Genomic DNA, 27,154 nt, shown 5'->3' with positions numbered 1-27,154 from the left:
ATAAACAAGACAGACATGACAGCAGCTTCCCAACAGGGGCACTCCTCCCTGGTTGATTAGGAAGGAGAGCTGGATAGAGAAGGGAGGTGCAGTTTTCATTCATCCTGGAACACAAGAGGTAACTAACTATGGCCAAAGCAAGCTCTAATGGGGATCGGGTCTCCAAGCATTATTGTTGTTTCAGCCAAGGACTCTCACAACACACTATAGTGATACAGTAGCTTTCCAAAGCAGGGGCCTAATCCAGAGCCCTGGTCCAATGGGTCAAGAATCCATCTTCTCCTCGGACTTGAAGAGTCCCAGCTAGATGTGATACCAGAATAAGGGTCACCAGGTTGGTGCAGGCTGGGATTTGAACTAGTTAGCTCTCCTGATTTGGCAACTCTGCTGGACACGATCTGGAGCTTCCATGTGGTGCTGATGAGCAGATGCCTTAGGGCCAGTGCATGGTTTCTGTGCCTCCTGTTGCCTGGTGCAGACATACACATTCTGGGCTAATGAGACAGCTGCTTGCCAGCAGCAAGTCCAAACAAAAATGGACCAGGGTCCTGTTTCTTCATTTTATGCCCAGATTGTTTCATCCTGTTCTCAAAGTATAAAGCGGGGGGTAAAATCCCTCTTAAAACCACACAGAGCTGCCTTCTTGCCTGGTTTACAGAACAATGATTTGGCATTCATCCTATCCCAGCCCTTTCTGTAAAACACAGGTTGAAGTGAGCTGAGTCTGGTTTGGGAGAGCTCAAGACAACAAGGAATTGTACTTTGAGCAAGCAGCACCTCCTTTCCAAAGTGATGGAATCTGATCTGGAAGGTGCGGTGGAGGGAACTGTGGATACTCACAGTCTCCGCAAGCTGTGAGTACGAAATGGTGAATGCTCACTCCAGGCTCAGGAGGAGGAAAGGTGGGCTCCCTTCTTTCCGAGTGTCCCCTCAGTCCCGCTCCCCTTCCCGAGCATCTCCGCAGTCCCAGCAGGCTGTCGGGGGATGAGCCGCGCACTGTGATTTGGGTGGTGACGCCCAGACCCAGTCTTCGCAGCTCCTGTGCCGTGCCGTGCCGTGCCGTGCCGTGCCGTGCCGTGCCGTGCCGTGCCGTGCCGTGCCGTGCCGGGCCGGGCCGTGCCGGGCCGTGCCGTGCCGTGCCGTGCCACAGCGCTGGCGGGCGCGGTGCTGTGCGGTGCCTCCCGGCGGGATGCCGGCGGTCGGGAGCTTGTAGCGGGATTTCGTGTGCGCTGTTGCCAAGGGAACTTGGCTGCCGAAATGGGACCAGGGCGGTGGGGCAGGACCGGTGCCTAGCTCTCTCTCTCTCTCTTTCTCTCTCTCTCTTTTAAAATTTGTTTTTCCTTTGGGGTATATTCAGAATATCAATTATGACTCTCTTAGAGAAGAGGCAGCCAGGTGTGAGGTAATGGGAAATCTGGAGTCTGTGCAATCTAATCAAACCTCAGCTCTTGGTTTTGTTCACTTGCTAGAGAGCTCTCCTGGCTTAAGTGAGTGTGGTTTTTTTTTTTTTTTTTAATTTTTTTTTTTTTTTCTGTCAAGTAACAGAATTGCCCATTTACTGCTGTTCAGGATGGATGAGGCTGAAGCCCTTTATTGCTCCTTGCCTTAAGGAAAGCAGAGGGCACATCTACACAGACTTTGCATGCAGCTGCTCGCTCATTTGTACTCTAAGGCAAGCTAACTCAGATCCAAAGGGTATGAAAGTTATACAGATGTGTTAAAAATTATCTAAACTCGTTTATAATACCAGCCTGTGAGAAAAGATTAAATCCTGGCACAATAATACTTTAAACTGACTGCCTTACTTCAGCCGTCCATCTTAGAGCATAGGCACAGCCAACTTTACTCTGCCCATAAAGGCTGACTACTCCTTAGGCATCATTAAGACTGCAGGTGCCATCTCTTAGGACAGAGAAAACAACTACCAGCTTAGCCTGCAGAAGGTTAATAATTAAATTAAATAAACAAGGCAAAATTTGAGAGATAAGGGGTATCACTACTTTATGAGAGAAGAGGAATAGAGGCACTTAACAGACACACTCTGACCTGTCCTCAGCTGGACCATAGTGAGAAGAGATCTTAAGCTCCTGAGAGGCCCAGGGGGCATTGGATGCAATGCTGAACTTCCAGGACTTATGTAAATTGACTCTGTGAACCTTTGGAGGTTCAGCTCATATGAAGGTTTGCTCATAATAAGAGACCAAAGGTATACTTGATGAAATGGGAGAGCAGTTAATTTAGAAATTATAAAAAGAAATAGTATTTCACCCAGGATAGTTGATTTGAGAAATTTATTCAATGACATCTTGCCAAATACTGTGACTGGACTTTTTAAAAGTGCTGGATAGTTTTATGGCTGCTCTTGATTAATAAGGCTATACCAAATGACATCCCATTCAGCTTACAGTCAAAATTCAGTCCTTAGTCTGGGGGGTAAGACAGCCAGAAAAGAAGAGACAGGCAAACACCATGATGTAATCAGATGGATGAGTAATGGGGCAGTGTGACTTTCATTTGTTCTGGGCTGGCAGTGTCAAGATATTAAGCCAGCCTAGTGGGCTTCTCTGAGCTGGGACAGGGAAACTGGTCCTGGGCTGCCCAAATTGCCTGCATGGTGTAACATCACCTGGGGGGGTGGACTCCACTCAGCGTGGCCAGTGCTCTAATCTGTCCTTGTACTTTCATCAAACAAGGAAATACACACCTACAGAGGTGAAAATGGAAATGTAACAATCCTGGTGGGAAACTGTTTATCCTGGCAGCTTGCTAACTAGTGTTTCTCCTCTGTGGAAAAATGCTGGCATCCATGCATGATGCTCTAAGAAGTTAGTACAACATACCACCATATATTAGCCTGCTTTTACCGGTCACAAAAGTCACAAATTTTACACCCTCCCTTTAGCCAAACAACTGCATTTCTCTGAATTGTATATGTCAGACAATGGCTCTGCATCTTTTTTGCATGTGGTATAGAGTGGAACAACACCAAGATCAAGATTACAGAATCTAGGTTATCTTGTGTTTCCTCTGTTGCAAAGTCTTTTTAGCAAATTATTTCTGCAGACCCTTAAGTAGAAAGTGGAAATCACTTAGCTTTTTCAGCCCTTGAGTCATCTTTAATTGGAGACCTTTTTGTTGCAGCTCTCAGGAACTCCTTGGTGCTGGAGCACTTGGACTGTTGCCCCTGGGTTAGGGCTCTGCAGCAGATCTGTTTCCACTGCTACAGAGAGATTAATGTCCAATCCATGACTGGGATCTGTGTATATGTTGAAACTTTTATGTGTAGGTAATGTCATTATACATGTGAATTTAGTATATTTGTTATCATTTACCAGGGTAACAGTTGAACTGTGCTAACAATTCTAGATTCTTCATTGCAATTAGGAGCCATCAGGGATTGTGGCTTCCAGAGAAAACCTAGAGAGTCAACAACAATTCTCCTAGTTAATTTATCACAGTGTGTCCTGTCTTTCTATCAGTGGTGACATTGAACTGGATCTCTTGCTATCACTCATCCACCAATTCCTGGAACCATCAACTCTGAGCTATGTATCCCTCTGTCAAATAAGTCTAGTGTGTTCAGTAATTATTGCAAGAACAAGGCAGGGAACTGATAAATGATATGGTTATATAAGCCACATTTGTTCATCTAAGAAATTTGAACTTCCCACTGATAGCACGTTCCTAGGGCAGCTTGGAGGATTTTCACTAAGAACAATCCACTCCTCAGTGAATCAGAACGTGGGAAAAGGATTGCAGGAGGTCATGTGCTATGCAAGTCAAAATCATTAGTAACCCAGGGAACCTATTTCAGTCAAACAGGGAAGTTTTGGAATCTTATTAAGTAGTATAAACTAGGCAGAGTCATTAGGAAATGACACAATTCAACGTGCTCCAACTTTACATTGAGTAGGTTTTGCTATGAATGTATTTGTGGAAGTGTGAGTGTGTATATGTGTGTGACAAGCAGAGATTCTGTTTTAGATGCCAATTCCACCAGGAGGACATAATATTAGGTCTCTAGTGTCACCATGTTCTCATAGTCCCTACTGCGAGCATTCAAGAAAGCACTCACACAGCATGACAGCAACATGTAATATAAAAGCCAGAGTTTTATTGTATTGAGTTGTTGAAAACGAAATAAAAAAATTAAATTTGGAGAGAACAAACCAAACAGACAGAGGATCCTTACTGTAGGCTAGCCTGAGGCAGTAATGGATTTGTGGTAAGATAAACAGAAGTAAATGAACACTTAAGCAACAAAGATCCTGGTTTCCTGTCAGATATGTTATAACAAACGGGACTCAGACATATAAGTAACTAAATTATAAGACGTTGAACTGTAGTGGCATTTTCCATCATGAGCAGTAAAACTCCCAGTGAATCAAGTATCCCACCAGGACTGTGACAAATAGGTACGCAGTGGTGTGTCTCAGTTTTGAAGAAAAGAAATACATAGGTAGGCAAATGAAAGCCTGTGTTTTCCCAGAAGTTATTTGATGCTTGCTCACTCCTTTTGCCCCCTCCAAATTGTGTAGTAGACAGGACTGAAATCTAAACAAGAGGCAGCCCTGTGTGGTTTGGCTGTTGGTCATAGAGTAATTTTGCAAATCAAGACTGTACTAAAGACACATGAACAGCTTTTCTTCTAAATCAGGAAATGAGAAGAGGGCTCTGCAAAGTGATAGTGGCCTGAGTCATTAGGATCCCCTCTGTGAGCTGGAGAGGAAGGGCAGACCCCAGTTGTTAAATTATGGCTGCATAGGAAGCCTAATGAAGCAGCAAATGGGGTTAAATATACAGATGTTCCCAAAAGCCTAATAAAAAGGGGCTACTAGCCTGGCAGTACAAATTGTATTTGTCCTGCAGCTGTGTGGAGACAGCAGAGCAGGGCATTTTGCAATGACATGGTATATTTCTCAAAATCCTGGAAGCAAACAAGTGCTCTGGACTTGCTCCTTACTTGAATTCTTTGTGCATAACTTGACAGATCTTGCCTTTGTGGGGTCTGGCACTTTGACTGAAGCTAAAGGAGCTTGCCACCACTAGCAAAAATGTGTTCATGGACCAGCCAGGAGTGCATGGAGCACAGAACCAGATTACATTCAGGTGGGCTCCACAGAGGGAACACAGCATGCTGATCTCCTCACTCACCGAGTCAGCAGTCAATACCATGGCTCAGTGGAAGGTTGGCCAGTTCCTCAACATGAGTGGACTACTGGAACTGTTTTTGGGGATCTTGCATTCCCCTGCTTTGTGGATGTTCCCCAGTCTGCCCCATGCTGAGAAGCAGTTTGGCTCTGGATTGTAGGATCTTGTTTTTAAGGCAGTAATTGTATTTGCTTGCCTGGGGAATCTAGAGTGCCTGTTAGGAAAGAACTTGAGAGAAGAGATCCCTGAGGACCTCTCCTACCACATCTGAGGTAAATGGCTCATTAAATGGCTGTGATTGGCTTCAAATGGTGCAGCTGGAGGAGGGAGACTCTCCTGGGAGAGTCACCTGCAGCCTTGCCAAGGGCTCACATCTTCAGTGAGGTGTGGGTCAGACCTGGCCTAGCTGCAAGTCTGAAGAACTTAGAAGCATTGGTGATAGTACTCTAAACCTTGTCCTACCTCTGCAAACCCTCTTCCATCCACCTAGGAACTCGCTAGCCACCAGTCTGCAAGAGGAGGCTTCATGGTGAGTGTGTTTGTACCTTCACCATGTGCAATCCAGCCTTCTTATTTGAAGGGTTAAACATGCAGGAGGAGGAGGCAATACTTGTCCCAGCATTGGTAAACTCGGAGCAGATTTTCTGTGGGAAGCCATCTGTCAACTGGGGAGTGGTGCTGTGTCAATTGATCAGCTCCACCTCCAGCTCAGCACTGCAAACTGCAGATCCCTGGCCTTGTAGGGTGATAGTGGGGGAGTACTGGGATCTCTGGAAGCTTTGAGTTCCTGTAATGGAGCCTCTGCTCTTTCAGACTGTGTGAGGGACACCCTGCAGCATCTTGCTTTCTCTTGCATCAGGTGGTGATGTAAAGCCTGAGCTTGCAGGTGAAAGGGCTGTAGGAGGAAGACAAGCTTTTTCCTGTAGCCAGGGGATTGTATTTCACCTGGATGATGTGCAATGTAAGGGGCTTCTGATTAACACTTGACCTATCCCTGTCCCAAACTTAAAACAGCCTCCCAGTGGCAATGCTGAACCATATTTTGGCTGTTTCAAGGTAAAAAAGGAAGGTGGAAAATGTGACATTTATTCAGGAGAAAAATAGGAACTTATAATGTTCTGTAAAACCCTGTAATGTCTGGAGGGGTAAAATACTCCTTTTTAGTTTAAGACTGTAATAATGCAATAATAATTCTAAAGGGTATATGTGCATAAAAATGGTAAAACCACCTTAGATCTGTTTCCTAATTAAAAAACTTCCACTGTAGCACTACAGTGAGGTCAAATTCATACTCTGATACCCCTACTGTTCTGTATCAGTTCAGCTCCTTCTCTTTTTCCTTGACTTTTCATCAAGCATGCCCAAAAACAAGGCTGGAAGAAAATTGTGATTTTTTGACATTTTTCTTAGTTTGCTTTTTGTCCCCCTCAAAAGGTAGTGACTGAGATTTCTATCCAACTCTATCAGCAATTCTCCTGATTTATTATGAGAGGGACACTTTCTTCTCTATTGTCTGTCCTTCCTTCTTCATCCCTCTCTGAGTGCTGAGTTGGTCAGGGAATGAAGAACATTTGGCTAGCCTGACTATTGGGCTCATTAAGTGCCAAAAGACATCTTGGCAAACCAAGATCTGGACTGGCTTGCACCTCCTTAATGCTCTCATTTTGAATATAAGTTGCCTCTTCTTGCTGCTTCTGTAATAGAAATGCCAACAGTTGCTCAAGAGCAATTATTGCCTGCACAGCCAAGTGGCTTGTGCTTGATGTAAAGTGGGGTGCTTTCATTTCTCAGTGGAGGGGAATTGTTTCGCTGGGTTGTGATAAATCTGTTTATTTGGTGTATTGATTTTTGATGTTCTGATACACTCTTGGTAGTGAGGAGCTCTGAATTTTGTCCCCGAGTCTTTTGGGGCTGAATTCCCTCTGACAGTTAGGCGGTGCACTCATGTGGAATGAACTGTCAGCAGGCATTTTAGCTTGACCCTGTTTAAATCACTGGGAGGGCATTACCTCCTGCACCTTGCTATCATGCCTACTAACTCCTGAGAGTGTGTCTACGTAGCCTTGAAATAGCAGTGGATTTACCACCTGGTGTCCCCTATTTGTCACTGAGGAAGCAACCAGACAAGACTTCCAGACGCAGTGTGTCAAATGTTCCTGTAATTCAATAACCAGGCCCTTCAGATCTTGGACTCTCTGCTAGAAATGGTGAAAAATTGCTGTCAATTCAGAGGCTCTTATGCATAAGTGTAGAAAGGCTCTTGTTGAACTTAATATAAAAATAAATACTAGTCATCGGTGTAGCTGTCTTGCCTTTTCATGTTGCAGTAAGGCTGAGTCTTTGCTCTCTAGCATTCAGTCGCTACAAGTGGCTTTCAAAGGCACTGTGCAATGAAGGGTGTTGGAGATGCTTGTTCAGGATTTTTTCAAATTCCGGCACATGCTGTGAGAATAGTTTGATTTTTTTTCCTCCGTCTTTTCTAATTTTCTGCATAAACTTCAAAGACACAAAATATATTTTTATTAGAAGAGTAGGTTCTTTTCCTGAGCACAGTTCGGAGAGAAGGGGGTGAATTCCAGTGATAAAAAATATGAGATGTTTTCCATATATTGAGCAGCTCCAATTGCTGCTCCTGGCTTTTGTTGCGGTTGTCTTTTTCTTTTTGCATACATTTATTTTTCCACTAAGCAAAGAGCAGCCCTAAGAGAACTTTCACATGTGGGTGGTGAGCTGTATGGAGGAAGCAAACAGAGTTTAATCACCAAACTCGTAAGAGAGGCATTTTGTATAGGATGTGACCCCCAGGGAGCTCAGGGAAGAGAAACAAGCAGCTTAAGGCTGGGTATGGGATCAGGCCTTTACATTTTTAATTTTTTTTTTTTTTCTGGAGTTGCTGAGCTATAGCATATTTTGTCAATATAGGAAATAGCTACAGATAATCAAAACCATGACTAAAGGATGAATGGATGATTGATTATCTACATCCCTGCTGAGAAACAGCTTTACCTGCCAGGCTGCAGGAGATTCAGTTTGGTAGAGAGCTGTTCTAAATGTGACTATCTTGAGGTAATGTCCTGAGGCACAATCAGTTTTTCCAGTTCTCAACCTCCTGACTCTATCCTTTTGTATCTCTGGTCCAGTTTTCTGTCCAGTTTTCCAGGCTTATTAAAAGAAGTTTGGACTGTTCTCATTCCTTAAAATAGTGTTTGGATTTGGAGAACTTTGTTATTATGATGGCAATCTCTACACAGAGAGACAGAATTTATTTTTTTGTTTTGTTTTGTTTTGCTTTTAAATTTGTTGTTGGGTTTTCTTTTATGCTCTAATCCTACTCTACAGAAGTCAGGAGGAGTTTGCAATTGCTTTTAAAAGATAGAAGATATATCCCTAAGAGAGCATATTGGCAAATATTGTTCCCCATTCCTTTCCTTCGTGAATTTGGCAAAAGCAGGGATTTTCATTTTTCTGGATGTCATAAATTGAAAGCCTGGTATCTGATGAAATCCCAGGACAGAAGAGATTTACACTACACCATTGGAGGGCTGAGAACTGTATAAAACTCCTTGGAGTCTTCGAGGTTGTAAAGTGGTACAAGTTCTAATTTTTACAAAGATTAACTTAGTGTGGTAGAAGGATATAAGAGCCATACCAAGAGAAATACTGAGCTGATATTTCTTTAAAGCATGGCGTCAACAAACCTCATCATAGTTTAGAAATCTCTGTTTTATTTTACTGTATTTTATGTTGTTCTGAGACTGAGCCTTCACGGTTGTACTGAGAAGAACTGTACAGAACCCTGTACTGCTGCTTGCTTTGAGAGGAGCTAGCAGTAGAGATTGTCAGAACTATTTCTATCCAATTATTTTGCCTACTCTGTTGGTACTCCAGTCTGGATACTCAAACCAGAGTGACTGTCCCAAACTCAGTATCAAAGTGACTGTCCCAAAAATCAGTATCAAAACTGTTGTGTATCCTGTTTATGCTACAGATAAGGTTATGATAATCCTGATTAAAGCTCTTAATTTCATGGAAATATTTTGTACGTATTCTGTTTTTCTGTCCTCACTTGTGTACCACTTGTTCTCTGTCTGTTAGAATCAGGCCTAACAGTTGAAACCTTTAAGTAATTTTGGCAACCTGCCTTTAAAAATAAAGTAAGGACAGCTGGTCATAAAAAGGATTTTACTTCCTTCTCACTTGCTTCACTTAAATTTTAAAAAGTTAAAGATCTTTAAGCTCTGGCCAAGAAATGAAGTGAGATTCTGACTGTGTGCCTACCCTTTTATGCTCAATGGATTGACTAGGAATGCTGTTTATTTCCTTTGACCTATTCTTGTTTTCTTTTTTTTTCTCTCTTCCTCTGACTTCCTATTCCAGGATGAGTCATCCATGTTCTTCCAGTTTGGCCCATCAATAGAACAGCAAGCTTCTGTCATGCTCAACATCATGGAAGAATACGACTGGTACATCTTCTCCATTGTCACTACTTACTTCCCTGGTTACCAGGACTTTGTGAACAAGATCCGCAGTACCATTGAGCACAGCTTTGTGGGTTGGGAACTGGAGGAGGTCCTTCTGTTGGACATGTCCCTGGACGATGGGGATTCAAAGATCCAGAACCAGCTCAAGAAGCTCCAAAGCCCTGTTATCCTCCTCTACTGCACAAAGGAAGAGGCCACCTACATTTTTGAGGTGGCCAACTCAGTGGGTCTGACAGGCTATGGTTACACGTGGATCGTGCCCAGCCTGGTGGCAGGGGATACAGACACAGTGCCATCTGAGTTCCCCACCGGGCTCATCTCTGTCTCATATGATGAATGGGACTACGGTCTTCCTGCCAGAGTAAGGGATGGAATAGCCATAATCACCACGGCTGCTTCTGATATGCTGTCTGAACACAGCTTCATCCCTGAGCCCAAGAGCAGCTGTTACAACACCCAGGAGAAAAGGATTTACCAGTCCAACATGCTCAACAGGTAAGGGAAAGAGCTGGGCCAGCCATACAAAAGGGCGGTCAAAGACGACCTCTGATACCAGAATATTTCTGCTAGGCACGTGGTGCTTTGTGCAACAGATGGTGTTGGCCAGAAATGGGCAAGGGGAGGTGAGCTGAGGGTGGGACCCATGCTGCTGTGCATCATGAGTGCCAGCGTTATCACCCCCTTGGAAAGCCTTCATACAACACAGAGGGCAAGTCAGCATGAGGAAAAGGAATAACGAAGGCAAAGTGCAACAATTTGAGTGCACCCCTCAATACACAAATTTTTGCTTTCATAACAGCACTGAACTTCTTAGGGTGTCTTTGCATGACTGGGTCTGCAGCTCTCAGGTGGGTTCTTGCTGCAATCAATGGGAATGTTTGTGTTGAAGTCTAGAAGACAGCAGCTTATGTTCCAGACACTAGCACTATGTGAACAGGTGTTCCTTATAGGTGATGGTTGTGTAACCTACCTGGAATAGTTTCATGGTGACTGTTGTCTGAACACCAAGTGTCCTGCTGTTCATTAGCCCTGAATTACAGGATAGGAGGAAGTGAAAAGAGATGTGGAGAACTAGAGCTGCAAAAAGAGTTAGAGCCATCAACTGCTTAAATCGTGCTTCATACTCAAAGCCTTTAAAGACCTTGGATGTCTTAAGAATCTGGTTTACCTTCAAGGAGGGCTTGTGCTGTCACCCTGCTCTTTAGCACTTCACTGGCTGTTGTTTGCTGGGTGTTTAGGGTACTGTTCTTTCTTGTGTACCTTATGCAGAAAGCCTAGTACCTCGATAAGAAGAGCACATTTTTCCAAATTGAAAAGGGTATTTAAACATAGGGAAAACCTGTTTGAATAAACATCTTATTTTTATACCAATTCAAATTTTCCTAAGAAACAGTGCTAAGGCATCTCTTTAAGGGCATAGAGGATGCTTGTGGTGGAACAACCTCTAGAACAGCACTCTGATTACTACATGTTCCTCTTTGTCCCAGATGGAGTTTTAGCATGTAGCAAAGCAACCCAGATAATTAGGCATGGAATTCAGATGCCCCCTGATCTGCTCAGCTGTCATTGTGCAATGTTTTACATATAAAATCCTTGGACATGTTTTATCCTTTGTGGTAAGAAAAGGAGAATCCAGGCAGTAACCATCAGGCCACACAGAGCTCAGTGTCTTTGTTAATTTGTCATGTTGAATCACTAAGCAGTGCAAATGTGATGGATTGGTCCACATGCTGTGACCTCTTACTGTCAAATTTACTAGGCAGATAGAGGGACAAAGGGACAAGGAAGCAGATTTTGCTTTGCCTGAACACCGGGGACTGTGAGAGAACTTTATTCTTTGGCCCAATATATTACCCATATTGCTATTTGTTCTTTGTTGCTATGATCCATTGGTATATTGCCAGGTCTTATTGCTTTTACTTCCTCTTTCCCATGCTGTTTTTTTTTCCTCTATGGAGGCCTTGGGCACCAAAGGTGCCCAAAGCTTTTATCTCTTTCCTTCCCAGCTAGGCTTAAGAGTAAGGGTTTTTTCTGCTGCTCTTTTGAGTCATCACTGAAATGATTAAACAGGGAAAATATATATATAGTGTGTACAAAGTAATGAGAAGTAACATCAAGGCAGGCTTTTGTTCTACCTTTCCAAATGAAGAGGGATTCTGGGGGAAGCTCTATTGTGTCTTTTCAGCAGTTATCTAGAAAACAAAACGTTCCCTGCTATGTGATGCAGTGTTCTGCAGAGACCTTCTGCTAATGAGTTTTGTTGACACTGTTAGCCTGTGCATAACATCACACCCATACAGCTGTGCTGCTTCAAGGACCCAACATAATCTCTCTGCATAGCACCTCTTTGCATTGTTTAGAAGTCACCAGCTCAGAGACTCTTGAGTGTAGATATGCCAGCACTGTTGTGCTGTGTAGATATGCCCTGAAGCCTCGGCACCCTACATGAAAGCAGTTCCTGTCACTTGTGAAGATCATAGCTTTCTTTTCACCTTCATGGCCCAAATCACACTGTTTCTGCTCCCTTGTCTGCTTTGGGCACAGCATTCACAGGAATGAGTGCCAATATGTGTAGATACACCCCGCTTAGTTTGGGTACTCACATCAGTCTCACGGAGAAGCACAGTCAAATTAGTCAGTGCCAGGCTCTGTTCTGCCACTGTGTAGATAGCTGCAGGCACCTGAGCTAACTCATAAATAATTACACTTTTGTAGCTACTTGTGAGCACAGTACAAATACTTGCTTTGCCTCGCACGGTGCTGGCCTGTGAAGGGGTTCTGACCACGCCTCCTTTCCCTTCCCCTGCCCATGTTTCCACACTCTCTGTATTTCCAAGTGAAGTGGCAAAAAAGTTTGACTTCAGTGAGTTGGGTGCTTAGTTTTTTATTTAAGTCAAATTACTTTCAGGCACCTTTTGAAGTTTAAAAGCTAGTGATGTTTGAAATAAGCCATTGCTTTTAGAAATCCAAAGGTTCAATAGAAATTGGATGGCTTCAAGCTCAGCTTCAAGCCTGAAGTCTGTGGAGAAGAAGAGGTAAGGGAGAAGGACAAGATGTGGAAGGAGGCAATCATGAAGGCGTGAGTTTGCCTCACTGAGCCAAAACCCACAGAGCTTAATAGCTGTGTAATCGGTGTTCATACCTTTAAGTTCCATTGAATTTGCTGAAATTTACTATGTGCTAATCTTTAAAACTCTCATTATATGCTTGGTCTGTATGGGATATTACAGATTCTGCAGATCTGGCTACTTTATGCTTTCCCTAACTCCTTCCACCTATTAGGATCCCACAGTACTTGTGCACTGTGCACACCAGGTAGCAGCAATACCTGCGTGTCTGGAACCTGGTTTGGCTCATTTTGGACTGGACTGGCTGCAGGTTCTGGAAAGCTAATTTTACCCTTGCTCTGGACCCAGCAATACTATATTCAGCCATGTGTAACTTAAAGTTCCCCCTCCACATGCCTACACAGAGTAGAGAGATGCATGTATGTGGTATTGATATCTGGGGAGACAAAGAGTATGTGACCTCAGATAAAGCATTACCATGTAGCTACTGTTTCAGAAACTCTTGAAGCTAATCCAAAGGGGTCCAATTTACTTCAAATCCATAGCTGGGGAGGCAAAGCAATAAAAAAATTTTCCCATGTTATTCTTTGGAGAATGACACATCGAACTAAAAAAAATGTGTAATTTAGTTCAGCTGGGGCACACTATACACTGACTGTGAATTAGTCATTTCCCAAGATCTTCCTTTGAACTCTGACCATTTCTTGCTTTTTTCCCCTTGTCTTTCTAAAAGAGTAGTTGTTCTGAATGCAGCTAAAATCGAATGGTCTTACTCAACATGGTGTCAGTGGTTGATCTGGGTATATAATGGAGTAAGGAGAAAATGAACTGAATGTTGTTCAGATTCTCCACATCTTTCCTCCTTTTTACATTGACACTTGTTCGTTTTTGCAAGAACTTGTGCAAACAAAGTTTTATTTGAAGTATGGCTGTAAGCACAAAAAGAAATGAGACAGACTGTTATCTAAATGCCATTTCTTGACAATGTAGGTGTTTGGTCTGCATCTTCTTGTATCACTAATGGTCGCATAGCAACTGTTTCTGTTTTGAAACTGGTTCTCTTTTGTGTTAGACTGGAACTACAGAAGTATGATCACGACCATTGAACATTTTGGATTTTGTCCAATAAGTGAACCTGCTGATGAGATAACTCCACTAAAGGGTAGTAAAATGTTACTTTGAGAGTTTTGTTCTACAAGATTTGTTAGTTATCTTTTTGAATGATTTTTGAGGAATTTTTTCTCTAGTGAGGGATTTATCTCAATTTATGCTGATAATAGGCTTAGGTGGTAATTTGGAGTCCAAATATCCAAATGCTGTTTCCCAGTTCAATTACAGTCTTTAATTCTTTGTTCTGTTTGTAATAATTACCTATTCATTTATTCCTTCATTGTCCCAGAAAACAATCTGATCTGAATATTTCAGTCTAGCAAGTTTATAGTTATGCCAATATCTGGTCTTCTGGGCACCCAGCAAAAACACTTGTGCTCTGCTCTTCTCTACTGGATGAGAAGATCTCAAAGGTTGGGAAGGAAACGCTCAGAGGAGGAGTTCTTACCTCTTGGCCCTTCCTAGGAGAGTTGCTAGGCTTCCAGGCATCCTGCAAAGCTCATCTTTTTTCCCTTCGCCATGGCTGCTGAGGAGTGAGTGGGCAGAGGTGGATGTGTTTATAGGCAGCCTTCTGCTTATTTCGTTATTTTAATTGATGGGACAGATTTCCTTGAGCTCTGGATTGGTGCTTCTCATTACATTTTAGAAATAGGAAGAAATAACTAAATGACAGGAGTATTCTTAGGAGTGGAATTCAGAGATGAGTCATGAGAAAAGAATATAATTTCTGGCACATATTTGAGGAATGGAAGCTCAGCTGTTTTCTATGGATGTTCACAGTCTTTGGGCTACATAAGTTGTGGTTTTATTCTAGCCTTCAATGAGACCTGGATTCTTTCTCCTTGTTGTCATGGCTGCTTCTGAATGCTGGGCCATAACTACTAGTTTGTTGTTGTAGGGTTTCTAATGAGTTCTCCACTGATTGGCTTTAATAGTCTCTCATTTAACACCAGGCTGCACACAGCAGATTTCATTTTAATAAAAAGTGCAGTGGAGCATTTGCTTTGGAATTAAAATACAAATGTGGAATTATACCACCTTTGCAAAGAAATACTTTTAGAGGGAAACAAAGTTAGGTTAAATTCTGTACCTCAGATTCTTCAAATAGGAAAAGAGCTGGCAAACTTGCTCAGTGCGTTGTTTGGACGTGACACTTCCACTCTGGAGAAAGTAACATTCATCTGTAGTTTTACCTTGCCAAATAGATAAGAAATGCAGAAGAACCTTTAATGAGTGCTGGGCAGCTTTTTTTCCTGGAACAACCAGGGCAAACTCTGTTCTCACATGACTACATTTCCCTAATAGAAACCAGGAATTGCTGGGGCTTAGATACCTCAACAGTGAGTCAGAGAGCAGAGAAAGTTCTTGAAATTGGGTTGTACAAACAAATTGCTTCCCTGGAAACTCAAGACTATATGGGCTGTACACATCCATAAAAAAGTGCATTGCCCTTTCAGGGTATTGTGTCACCCTGATACCTGTGGGCAGCACCATACCCATAGCACCCTGGTTTTCCCCAGATCAGTGTCAAGGACAGTGCCCAGGCAACACCTTTCCTTGTTTCTCTGGTCTCTCTCAACCCACCCTCCTGCCCTCTCCTCTGTATTAATGGCAGCCACCACCTTCCACGCCAGACACAGGGGACATCATGTGTCATTGGCAGGTATTGCCATGGAGCCACTCTGTGTTGTCTCCTAATTGAGTGGGTCACACAACTTCACAGAGTGCAGTAGGGGAGTTGCGGGCAGGAATGGACAGTGGATCATTTGCAGTGTTCTTTCTCCATTCACAGGTTTGTCAAGTTACCCTCGTACTAAGAGACAGGAGCCCTGTCTTGCTCAGTTTGGCAGGGCTACATCTACCTCCTTGCAACTGGCTGCTGCCAGCCCTTGAATCCTGTGGCACTCCAGCTGTGGCAGGCACAGTGCTGGGACTTGCTTCTTAATGCTGGGGAGGTGGTGAGAGAAGGTATAAGTGGCATGTTCCCAGGGATGCAGAAACTGCCCTTTTCAGAAACTTGGAGGGTGAGAGAGCATATGTAACTTTTGACCTTTTGGAGCCTTTAGGCCCATGTCTAGTTAGCAGCTCATTATGTTCCCACTGGTTGGTGTGTCCTGCTGCTGTCAGGCTGGTGCAGAGTGGCAGCACATGGCGTGAGCACTGCTGACAAATTAGACATCCCTGCTGCTGAAATCTGCTTGTTCCTGTCACTGCTCCAGCAGCAGCTGGAGGCTGGGGCTGGCCTGTACCTCCTGCCTCTGTCAGGGTCTCTCTGCCTCCCTGCATCCCTTGCTGTACGCCATCTCACTCTCTGTGTGTACTGCCATCACATTTTTCTGTCCCTGTCTTGCATCTCCTATTGCATTTCATTTGCCCTGTGTGCATTGCAGTGTGCAGTGCTGGTGAAAACTGCTGGGTTTGTTGGCTTGGGGCTACTGGATATTCACGTTGCCTGGTCAGGAGGTGAACAGTCGTGTGCCACCATGTCTTGGAGGAAGTGTTGGTTTCTTCTGATTCCTTTTTTTCCTGTCACTGGAGAGGAGTGCTGAGGGCAGTTTGTAACATGCTCTTGATCCAAACCTCTCCCGTGCAGGTGGGCTGGTGAGGGTGCTGGATGCAGAAGAGCAGTCTGCATCTGGCTCTCCTCCTTGCTCTGCCCAGCTCTTAAGCAGTCCTGCTTGGCCAGCGGGAAGCACAGCTGTCCTACAGTGGAAGGACAAACACCAAACTAACTTGTGCGCTGCTAGGAGACTGGAGATCCCTGGCTTCTCAGTGGGAGTATGTGATGGCACAGAAAAAATGTTAATTCCTAGCTGGCACCATAGGATGCCTTAGTCTTGCATAGCTGGGCTTTGTCAGAGTGGGAGAATAGGTACTTGCTTAGTGTGGACAGTTGGGTATTTCAGCCTCTTTGCAATTAAAATAGGATCACAGAATCACAAAATATTCTGAGTTGGAAGGGACCCACAAGGATCTTTGAGTCCAACTCTTAAGTGAAAGGCCTGTAAATGGATTGAACCTGCAACCTTGCTGATATTAGCACCTCGCTCTAACCAGCTGAGCTAACAGAAGGGTTCAAGTTAAATGATGTTTTTTGGCAAGGGTCATCTTTTGATTAAAGGACATACCCTTTCATAAACGCCTCCAAAATCCACCAGCTGGGAATGAATTTTGGTATGCACCATCAGTTTCCAGATGGGAAAATGTCCGTGTTCTGCTTCCAGCCCTCTGAGACATCTTCTGCTCTGCAGCCAAGTCCAATTAGTGCTAGTACTGTGGCAACTTCACTTGCTGGTGACAATATGTTTTAATGTGCGCCTTCAGACTCCTTCCATTCCTCATGGAAAGTGAGTCAAAATCCTCCTCTGTGGTGGAGCTTGGAAACCACAAACCCTGTCTGAGCCACAGTTTAGCACCAGCTAAGCCGTTGCTGATCCTGCTCTGATCACAAAATGCATTTAGGGTGCTGTGGGCTTGAAATTGCTGCAGGAAACTTGAAAACCTGCTTTAGCAGAGCAGTGGAGAGAAGATGAGAAATATCCTTTTTCCTTCAAGAACTGGCTTGATGGGGAAATGGATATTTTCTGGCTTGCACACCTGCACACTGATGGCTGGCCATATGTAGTTTCATCACTGGTGCCTACCATGAACATGTGCAATTTTTTTTCCTTTCTAATAGAAACATAGATTCTTTTTATTTTTTTCCCCTCTCTCCTCCCCTCAGACTTAATGTTCTTACTATCTTTCAAGTTTTTAAAAATAGGAACTGCTGCGTTGCTATGGCTCCCTGTGCAGCTCTGGAGCAGCTTTTTCTTCTCTTTGATGCAATTTGGGTTCCCGATTCAGTTTGACAAGTGCTGCTTGCACCTAGTGCTCCCTCCTGGAAGGCAGGAGGTGGGGAGCTGGGGGGGGATGGACGATGACAGCCTTTGTGTTCCCTAAAAAGGGGAAAAAGATTAAGTCAGGTGACCTTTCTTGGAAAAGAGTGGAGGTGTTAACCCTGGTATGTCTCGGATGAGGTTTTTTAATGTTCTGCAGATTTAACACTGTTCCTGTGGTTTGACTTTGAATAGGGTGTTCTTTTCCCCTTTCTGCCCTACACGCCTGTGTGATGGAGCTGAGCTCTGTCAAACAGCTGCCTGATCCCCTGCAGAAGTACCTGCTGTTCAGTGGCTTTTGCCATCTAGGCTTTGTCCAAGAGATTGTGCGTGGTTAAGTGCTTTTCTGAATTGAGGCTTAGAGCACTCCTGACTAGATGCTGCTGATGAAATTCCTCTCAAAATCATTGCTTTAAGGGTTACTTGAGTCTTGCATCCACATTTTGGGAAAATGTGGATCTGCATATGTGTGGGGCTGCTGAATACCTCTCTGAAAGGGACCCCACCAAAGTTTGCACAGGTAACAGGTTTTGAATACCTGTTACCTGTGCAGAATCCAGACCTGCCTCTGCAGTGTGCATATCTCTCCACTGGCCTATTTTCAAGTAGCAATAATTTTTAAAGTACATTTTGTTTTACTTAACAAATTTTATTTTCATTCACAGTCCAAAGGTGAACATTTTTTGAAAAAAACCTTTTTTTGAGAAAAAAATCCTTGCTCATCCAATTTTGAGTTAAGAGAGTGTGAAATGGATGAATTTGTTCTGCTTTCAAATAATTAGCCAGCAGTGGGGTTTCTGTTAGTGTGGACAAATAACTCAAAGCTACCTTCACTTCAAACTTCAAAAATTGGTTTGCGATGTTAGACAAGGGATTCCTGCTTTGCTAAGGTTAGAAAATGTGATTTTGAATTGAATATAAACATTTGATGGTGATGTATATTACCTTAGTGTAATTTTTTTTTGTATTGTACATTTGTTGTGCACTATATTTCTTGAAGTATTTGAATGGAATATAATCTAGAAATGTGATGTTTAGAATGCTTGAATGTGAGTGAAATAATAACAAAGAAAATAGAAATAGCAGAGACCTGTCAGCTTGTTCAGTACACCCTGCTCTATCATTTCTGCAGCGTGTTCTCTCCTGATTTAAGTAATAAAAATGTCCCTACTCAAGCCTGCAAGCACCTTAATATAAAATGAATATTAAAATCTGACCATAGTTGCCCTTGAAATGATCAATCAGACTGAGTGCTGCCAGCCATCTTCATGCAAAGAAAGCCCTTTTCTTCCCCTGTGGAGAGATTTCTGATCTTGTTACATCACACCAAACAGGTCTCTACCCCTGTCTTGATTGAATAAAGATGGCAAGGTGATTGGGCCTCCCCTCTGCAGTAATGTACTGTGAGATATGGTGGAAAAACAGCTTTGGTGAACTCAGTGTTGGTCTTTGTTAAGGATCTTGAGAGACAGAAGATAATCAGATGAAGAGTTCCCCCTTTTGATGGTGTGGTCATGGTGGAAGAGAGCTGCCACAGTGGACTGAAAACCTGTGAATCTCTGTAACCTGACACTGGTTAAAAGTGCACAAATGCTGACGTGATGCTGACTTTTTTGCTTGGGTTTTGAAGCTGCATTAAAACGAGATGGAAATGAGTTTTTAGTGTCTTGCCCAGTGTTCTTCCCTGTATTATTAGTGTCACAAATGAAATAATTTTTCAGCAAGATGGCTACCTCCAGTAGCAGTGTCAGCAACTTACATTTATTTATGACAGGCTGTAGCATCTTTTATCTGCAGTTCCAAAGCACTTTACAAAGTAGAAGGGGATGGCTTAATTCACAAAAAATGCAGCCATCTCTGGGGAGAAATAGAACAACTGTTTAACAGAATATAGTACGAAGTGGAGATGAATACTGCACCTCACTGGAGCTGCACAAGGAATTTCAGCTGGCAGAATGAATTTACTAGAGGTGGATTTTCGCCAAGACAAGACATTGGGGGTGTTTAATGAGCGCAAGATATTAGCAGCGGTGCCACACATGCCTCTCTTATGCCTGTGTGCAGCAGGCAGCCAGCAGCACCAGAAGTGGTGTCACAAAGGAGGTTAGCAGCTTTTCCAGTGTGCAGACTTCAAGAGCAAATGATATCTAATTTCAGTGACCTCCTTTGTCCCAAGAGAATGACAGGTTTTGAGTGGATATATCTGGATTTTACATTGATTATGTGCTTATTTCCCCTGGAGACAGCCCTGGGCAGTGGGAGATATCCAGCAAGGCTGCTGTGGTTACAGACAAGTGATAAACAGAACTGGATGGAGAGCAAAAGAGTTGACTGCAATGAAGCTCTGAGAGGTTTTAGCCACACGGGTAATAGATGTCATGTATAACAGATGGTCCTCCCAAAAGGATACTTTCATTGCTTTCTTCCCCCTTAAAATAATGTGTCACTGACAGATTAGGCCCTGTGAGTGACATGAGGTACCTCAAACAGATTGCTGCAAGCAATGCTTTCTACCTTCTTCACAAAGATGCTGATGTTGTCCTTCTGCATCTGAGTGGTGACGTATGGCGTGGTGAGTGCGTGCAAGTGCTGGTACTTAAGCCATGGTAAAATGCTCTTCAGCATCACCAAGGGACTGTGAAGACTTTGAGGTGCAAAATACCAACGCTTACAGTCTCTGAATAAATCTGAACATCTAGCAACTACTGTTCAGTATGCCTAGTGTGTATTCATGTCAAAAAGCTGTTCTGTAGGGCAGTGTGGGATATTGGGCTTTCCAGCTTTTGACTTGCCCAGATTCAGGAAGTGCAGCAGAACCATTATTTCAGAGTTCTGCATGCTTCGCTGCCCTTGTCTCAGTTTCCTTTTCCTTTTCTTGCAGGCATGTAGCTGAGATACTGGGGGCTTTACTTGCAGATCTATTTTGGTTTTAATGTAGCTTTGAGATGGAGAAAGTCTTGCTTTGTGAGACTACAGGTTACATGAATCACAGAATCACAGAATGGTTTGAGTTGGAAGTGGATCTTGAAGATCATCTAGTTCCAAGCTCCCTGCCATGGGAGGGGACATCTTCAGCTAGACCAGATTGTTCAGAGTCACATCTTACCTGATTTTGAACACCCCCAGGGGTGAAGCATCCACAGCTTCTCTGGGGAATCTGTTCCAGTGCCTCACCACCTGCACAGTAAAGAATTTTTCCTAATATATAATCTAAACCTACTCTCTTTCAGTTTGAACCCATTCCCCCTTGTCCTGTCAGTACATGCTCTTGTAAATAGTCTTCCCTCATCTTTCCTGTAAGCTCCCTTCAGGTACTGGAAGGCCACAATTAGGTCACTCCAAAGGCTTCTCTTTTCCAGATTGAACAATCCCAATTCTCTCAGCCTTTCCTCATGAAAGAGGTACTTCAACAAGTGCCTTGGAGGTAGCATCAAGCCACAGTTTCTCTGGTGGCTGTGGAAAGGTGATATTTCTGGAAAAGGCTCCAGTTTGACTGTCTAGAGTGAGAAGTTTACTTATTTTACTGATTTGTATTTTTTTCTCCCAGCAATTTTTCATGGAAGGCTCAAGTTTGAATTGATGAAGGCACAAGCTTAGCAATGCTGTGAAATTGATTTGGAATAGTTTATTATAGTTCCATGAAATTGCTTAACAAGGAAGTTTGGCAGAGTGAGGGAGCCAAATGAGAAAAGCATGGCTCTCCCAACAGTGGATGGCACAGGGAGTACCGTGTAAGCCAGTATGGAGGCTATGTAGGCATTCAGGGGTAGGATTAGCCACAGGGGAGAGGCATCCACCAACTTGCATTGCAGATCAGGCTGGCTTGCATTGCTGCTGGTTTCCTCCCTTTTTGTCACCCTCTTCTGGATCCTCACAAGACCTGCAGAAGGGGTTCTGTCTCTTGGTGCTCAGCTGCAGCAGCTCAGAAATGTTTGTCACAGCCATCAGTTGTCAGTGTGGAAGCAGGTCCCCAGAGAAGGGCACTGGCAGAAAGGGAGTGTGGGGATGTGGTGCAGATGGAGGACCACTTGGGGGAATATAAAGCATCACTGAGCTTGGTTTTAGAGCACTCACTGTGAAGGACATGCAGCTGGTTCTCTAAGTGGGAGGGCTGTGGGTGACATTGACTTTCATTCCTCTGTGTGGCTTGGAGCTTGCCTTGCCTTTTCTGATGCCACAGGTCAGAGCAGCAGTATACCCAAAACCAGGCAGTTGCATGGATGCTGTGACTTTGGCTGTGGCCATTCTGCTGAGGCTGAGCAGTGGGAACTCCTGTGCCAGGAAATCCCTGAACCTGCTCTTGCCATCTGAGAAGTCAGGAGAAAGCAGCCATGTAAATTTGTCACATTTATGACAGAGGTTCATGCTGAAAGTTTCTTTAAGTGTTAAAGATAGCTGTTTGGTAGCACCTAGGAGTCTCATCTGGTGATGGCCGAGTGACAAACAGTCCTTGGTCTGCTTCCCTCACCATTACAGAAGAAAGGAGGAGTTGGGCTGGTCAAGGAGACGAACACAGTTTTGCCTGTGGCTATTTACTTAATTACTGCACCTCTAGGAGACTGCTGCACAAGACCATGGGGCTCAGTCAATACTTAGGGTATTGAGGGTGTTCTCAGTATTGCAGTAGCCTGGTGAGGTGTCAGGGAGCTGGCTTGGTACCACCTGGAAGCTGTGGAACAAGGTTCTGTGTAGTGGCACATGCTGGTGGGACTGTGAAAGGTGTGGACAAACTGAGAGAGGTCTGTTTTACAAGAATGGCTCTTTGGTAACAACTCACACCTTTACTGATGTAGACCTATGTGAAAAAGCTTATTTTCCTAATCAAGTCCTTATGCCTTGGTTTTGCAATGTCTGTTATGTATTTCACCACTAAAAATGCTATTTCTTTGTGTTCCTTCTTCAGGCCAGGAATCCTTTTTCCCTCCCTTCTTTTGTTTTGTCATCAAGCATGCAAATGGTGGGCTTGTTCTGGCCAGTGGGTGCAAGAGGAAATTTTGCATTATTCAGGGTCTGTTCTTCTGCAGTGCTTCTAAAGAAGGTTGTAAATGGTGGGTAGTCAAATAGAGAAGCAGAGAGCATGGAACAAGTACTTAAACATTTGAACTAACAACGTTTTTACTTCCTCCTCAATCCACTGATCCTAATGGGTTTCCCACTGTATGCCTAAGAGAGAGCTTAGAGGGATTGGGAGTGGGACACTTGTGAGCTTGCTAGATCGACCATAGTTCTTGCTAACTGACATTTTATCCTTCTATTTTTAGCATAATTTTGGGGCAGGCTTGCAGGTTTACATTGTGGAAGGAGAGAACAGGAGGTTGCAGGGGAGGCAATAGCCCATAGGCAAGGCCTGTTGCTGTGGTGTTTCTATGATTCCATGCTAATGGTGTTTTGCAAACAGCCAGGGATGAGCCCACTGCTCTTGTTATCAGTCATGCCCCCTTTGTGTATCTCTATGCCCTTCTATGACTCCCATCTTCCATCCTCTTATCCTTCCCTCAATAGGTGATTCTTTTCTATTGAAATATTAAATCTTAGCTTAAAACAGAAGAACCACCCCATTTTCCCTACTCTCTTTCTTTTCTCTCTTTCATCTTTTCTTCCCATGGAAGTGTTTGAAGTAGTGCAAGTTCCAAAGAAAAGCATTTTTTTTCTCCCTTTGTGCTTTGGCTCTGTGTCCCTTCTTCATAATATCTTCCTTTTGTTATTTTGTTCTGCCTGCCTCCTCTCACTGTTTTCTCCCCATCTCTCAACCCTTCTTCAAGGCTCTCTCTTCATTAATATGTTAATTTCTAGCCCAGGAATGCTTCTTGCAGCTCACTGTTCACCAGGGAGAGCCAGAGGAGAGAGCCAGGAAAGAGAGAGAAAAGGGAGAGAGAGAAAAAGAAAAAGGAGTGAGTCAGTAACTTACAGCAGGACAGGACAAGGGGTGTTAGCAAAGGAGAATCTTGCACTGACAGGTGTCATGATGCCAGGAAGAAGAGGATTAGCCACAGTTTTGGACTGGATTGGTCTTTATCTATTGTTTTGACATTTTCAACTTCTGAAACTTAATATTAGTAGGAAAGAAAGCCTTGAAACTAAAGAAGCTCTGAACTCTTTTTTTCAAGTAGTTCCTTTTTGGCAATTACTAAGTTATCTTTCCCTCAGCACAGAGTTTTTTTAAGCATCAGTCCCTACTCCCACCCTGATGTGGTCTCTTTGTTTCATTTGTCTGCAAATGTCTGATTTGTTGTCTGTATGGTCTTTGCATAGGCTTAGGGCATATTTTTCAGGATGGACAAAACCATACTAGCAATTCTCTGAAGGTAGTTTTACTCCAAAAGAAGTTTTCAGCTGAGAAATAGGGAATGTTTAAGCTGCTGTTCAGGTAAAAAGGTATGAATAAAGACTATAATCCTCCAGAAGTTATATAGCAGTGAAAATGTTAGGGAACCTGGGGTTATGAGGAGCATGACAACTGCCATAGAGACAGGTGTGATGAGTCAAAGTTTTCCTTTCTGCCTCCCACCAGTACAGTTACTGGGTGGAAGGTTGCAAAGAAAGAAGAGATGGAGGCAGGCACCTCTGCATCATGGACCAGACCTGGGAAGGATGCAGAATGCCAACACTATTGCAATTTTGCCCTGAAATGAGGAAACCTCTTTGCTGTTTTATATCAAATGAAGCGAGACCTCTGTCTGTGCTCATAGTCTTAGGATCATGATTGCCCAAGCAAATAATTAACAATGCAGCAATGAAAGCTGGTGCTGGGGAGCTGACAGGGTGATTGGCTGGAGGTGAGGAAGCAGTTCTGAGGAAGGGCATGTGGTAAAGGAGAGAGACAGGAAAAGACAAGCTCTGATACAGTGCTGCAAAACCGGTACGAGCTGGAAGCAAAACAACTGGGGAGGAAAACTCAGGGGGACTGCTGCAATGTTCTGTGAAGTCCAAGGCCCCCGAGCCAAGAGCCTTTCATATATTACGTACACACAGCTGTGTCAGAAGAGTATTATTTAGGTTGCAAAGGCAAGCACTTCAAACAGAAGAAAATGCCAGAATTAAGGCTGCAATCTTAATTTGGCATTCTTGTGTCTATGCATTATAGAGCAGTGGTTTCAGTATGGTCTTTCAAGACAGGACCCCTGCCTGCTTCTGTATGCATGATGGGTAATATTTCCTGACTGAGCAGTGATTCAGTATTTCATTTCCTTCGCCTTGCTTAATGTGTACCTTTAAGCTTTGTATTGTGTCTGCTTTCACAGGCTGCTGAGAATTGAGGATTCTTTGTCTCAAGGTGTTATCTGTGGCACGTTAGGCCAGTGTCTTGGTACATCACGAGGTTCATGGATTTTCACCCTACTCCTACGAGCTGAGAGGACACAAGCTACTTCATGTAAATCCATTGTATAGGCGGGGAACCGAGGAGCAGCAAGATTAAGGTCAAAAATGTCTATTAATTTTTCATGGCCCATCTGAGACACCTAGAATCTCATTATTCAAAGCACTGATCATTACAGAATGCTTTCAGTGTTCAAAGCAAATTTCTCTTTGTCTTCAACTCAGCAATTCTTCAATTGCCCCCTGCCAAGTGTTACCTAGGACTGAGCACCGTTTTTCATTGATTTTTTATTAATGTAGAAATGGAAATTTGGTGACATACAAGTTATATGGGCTGTTTGTTTATACCCGTATAATTGTTTGTTTTGCAGAAATAATCTTGAACCCAGGAGAAAAGGAAAACAGTCTCCAAACAATTTCCCTTTTAAAAATTTAATTTGAATTATTTCTTTCAATATATTTGCGATGAAACACTGGATTTCTAATTCCACTTAGTTTATGACTTCAATATGGATCTTCCTTTCATTTGAAAACAAGATGTTTGAAAATGTTCAGATTCAAAAGAAGACAGGCTGAATATATATCTATATCTATATCTATATCTATATCTATATCTATACATATAGATATATATATAGATATATGTATATATTTTTTTCTTTCAACAAAGTCAAAATTTTATACTTACTGATCTGCCAAAATTGGGCTCTAAATAGAGTACTTATTTTTGTTTGGAATTGCCACCAACCCAAAAAAAAGGGGCCAGAAGACTTGTCCTGCTTTTGTTAAGCATCCAGAAAATGGGGTGCACAGATTTAGAGACTGTTTGTGAAAAATCTGGTTTAAGACAATTTACTGATCTCTTCTGCCTCGTGTCCAGTAATAGGATGCATGTGAATGTTTTAAAGCTGTGCCATGTGAGGTTCAGATGAGGTGTTAGGAAGGTTTGAAGGTTTTCTTCACTGAGAGGGTGGTCAAAGACTGGAACAAGCTTCTTGGAGAGGTGGTCAATGCTCCAAACCTGTCAGTGTTTAGGAGGCATTTGGACTAGATGCTTTTGATAGGTCCCTTTCAACTGAAATTAATATAATATAATATAATATAATATAATATAATATAATATAATATAATATAATAATATTTTGTTTTATTTGTGCCACCATGGCCTTGTGCAGAGGTTGGGACAAATCCAGCCTTGCAGTACACCTTTCAGCTGGCTTAGCAATTTGATTTTCCTGTTTGTCCTAGCCATTCTCAGCCTCTCACTTGATTACTGCCCACTTTCCAAACAGCTAAGTTTGATTCCCAAATTAATCTGTCTAGTGCATTCAATGAGATCAGGGTCCTGCAAGAAAAAATTTTGTTTCAGGACTGATTCTTAGTCATTATGCAAAATGGGATGCATTCAAATTGAATAGCTATAATGCTGATGTTTTCAGTCTTTTGCAGTGCTTGACTTTTTGTATTGAATAAGCCAACACTTCATCAAACTGCATGGTTTAGTGGTCACAAACTCGTTAGCTTTTCTCTCCCACTACTGACCTCTTTTGTCTTGTCTCCACAGCTTGCCATGTCTGTTCTGCCCTTCTGGCTTCTTGTCCCAGTCTGGTTCTCATCTAGCAAAGTTAGAATCTATCTTACAGACAAGCAATCTAAGCTCCAGAACCTGGGTCTAGAAAAACCCAGCTTCCACTGCTGGGCTGTGTCACTTATTTTCATCCATTTCCACTTATCTCACATTCTGACTCCTTGTCTAATCTGGTTCCCTTCCCCTCAGCTCCAACAAGTCACAGTCTCTTTGTCCAAATAGCCCAGGTGTGACACCTCCCGGTTCTCTTCTTTTTTAGCCCCTTACTTCTTGCAGTGTCCCAAGTCAGTGTATCCAGATTACCTTCCTGGCTCTTTCCTGCTGCTTTGGAATTAGCCAGCCTCTTTTTCCAGACATCTCTGGGTGCAGGGAGCAGGCACAATCATGGGAAATACCAACCCAATAGAAGTATTCCTCCTTCTTCTGCTTCCCCAGTCCACTCATAGGCCTTACTTGAGCCTTAGACTGCAGAAGGCCCAGTCAGGAGAGGAGTTTAAAAAGGATGGTTTTTGGTTTTGTTTTTTTTTTTTTTTTTTTTTTGAAAGCTCTAATAATTTTTCT

At 43.2% G+C, this 27,154-nt stretch overlaps 1 protein-coding gene across 5 annotated transcripts in view; it reads left to right on the top strand.

The window, feature by feature from the left end:
* Positions 1–27,154, top strand: part of GRIN2B (glutamate ionotropic receptor NMDA type subunit 2B) — a 235,246-nt gene that overhangs the window by 88,089 nt on the left and 120,003 nt on the right. For all 5 annotated transcript variants that reach the window (XM_064419975.1, XM_064419974.1, XM_064419976.1 and 2 more), the window contains one exon: positions 9,529–10,127. In XM_064419975.1, the coding sequence (XP_064276045.1) occupies positions 9,529–10,127 (599 nt within the window). The remainder of the gene's footprint in view (positions 1–9,528; positions 10,128–27,154) is intronic.

Source organism: Passer domesticus, chromosome 5, assembly GCF_036417665.1.
Source record: "Passer domesticus isolate bPasDom1 chromosome 5, bPasDom1.hap1, whole genome shotgun sequence".
Taxonomy (NCBI): domain Eukaryota; kingdom Metazoa; phylum Chordata; class Aves; order Passeriformes; family Passeridae; genus Passer; species Passer domesticus.
This window is presented reverse-complemented; position numbering and strand designations above follow the sequence as displayed.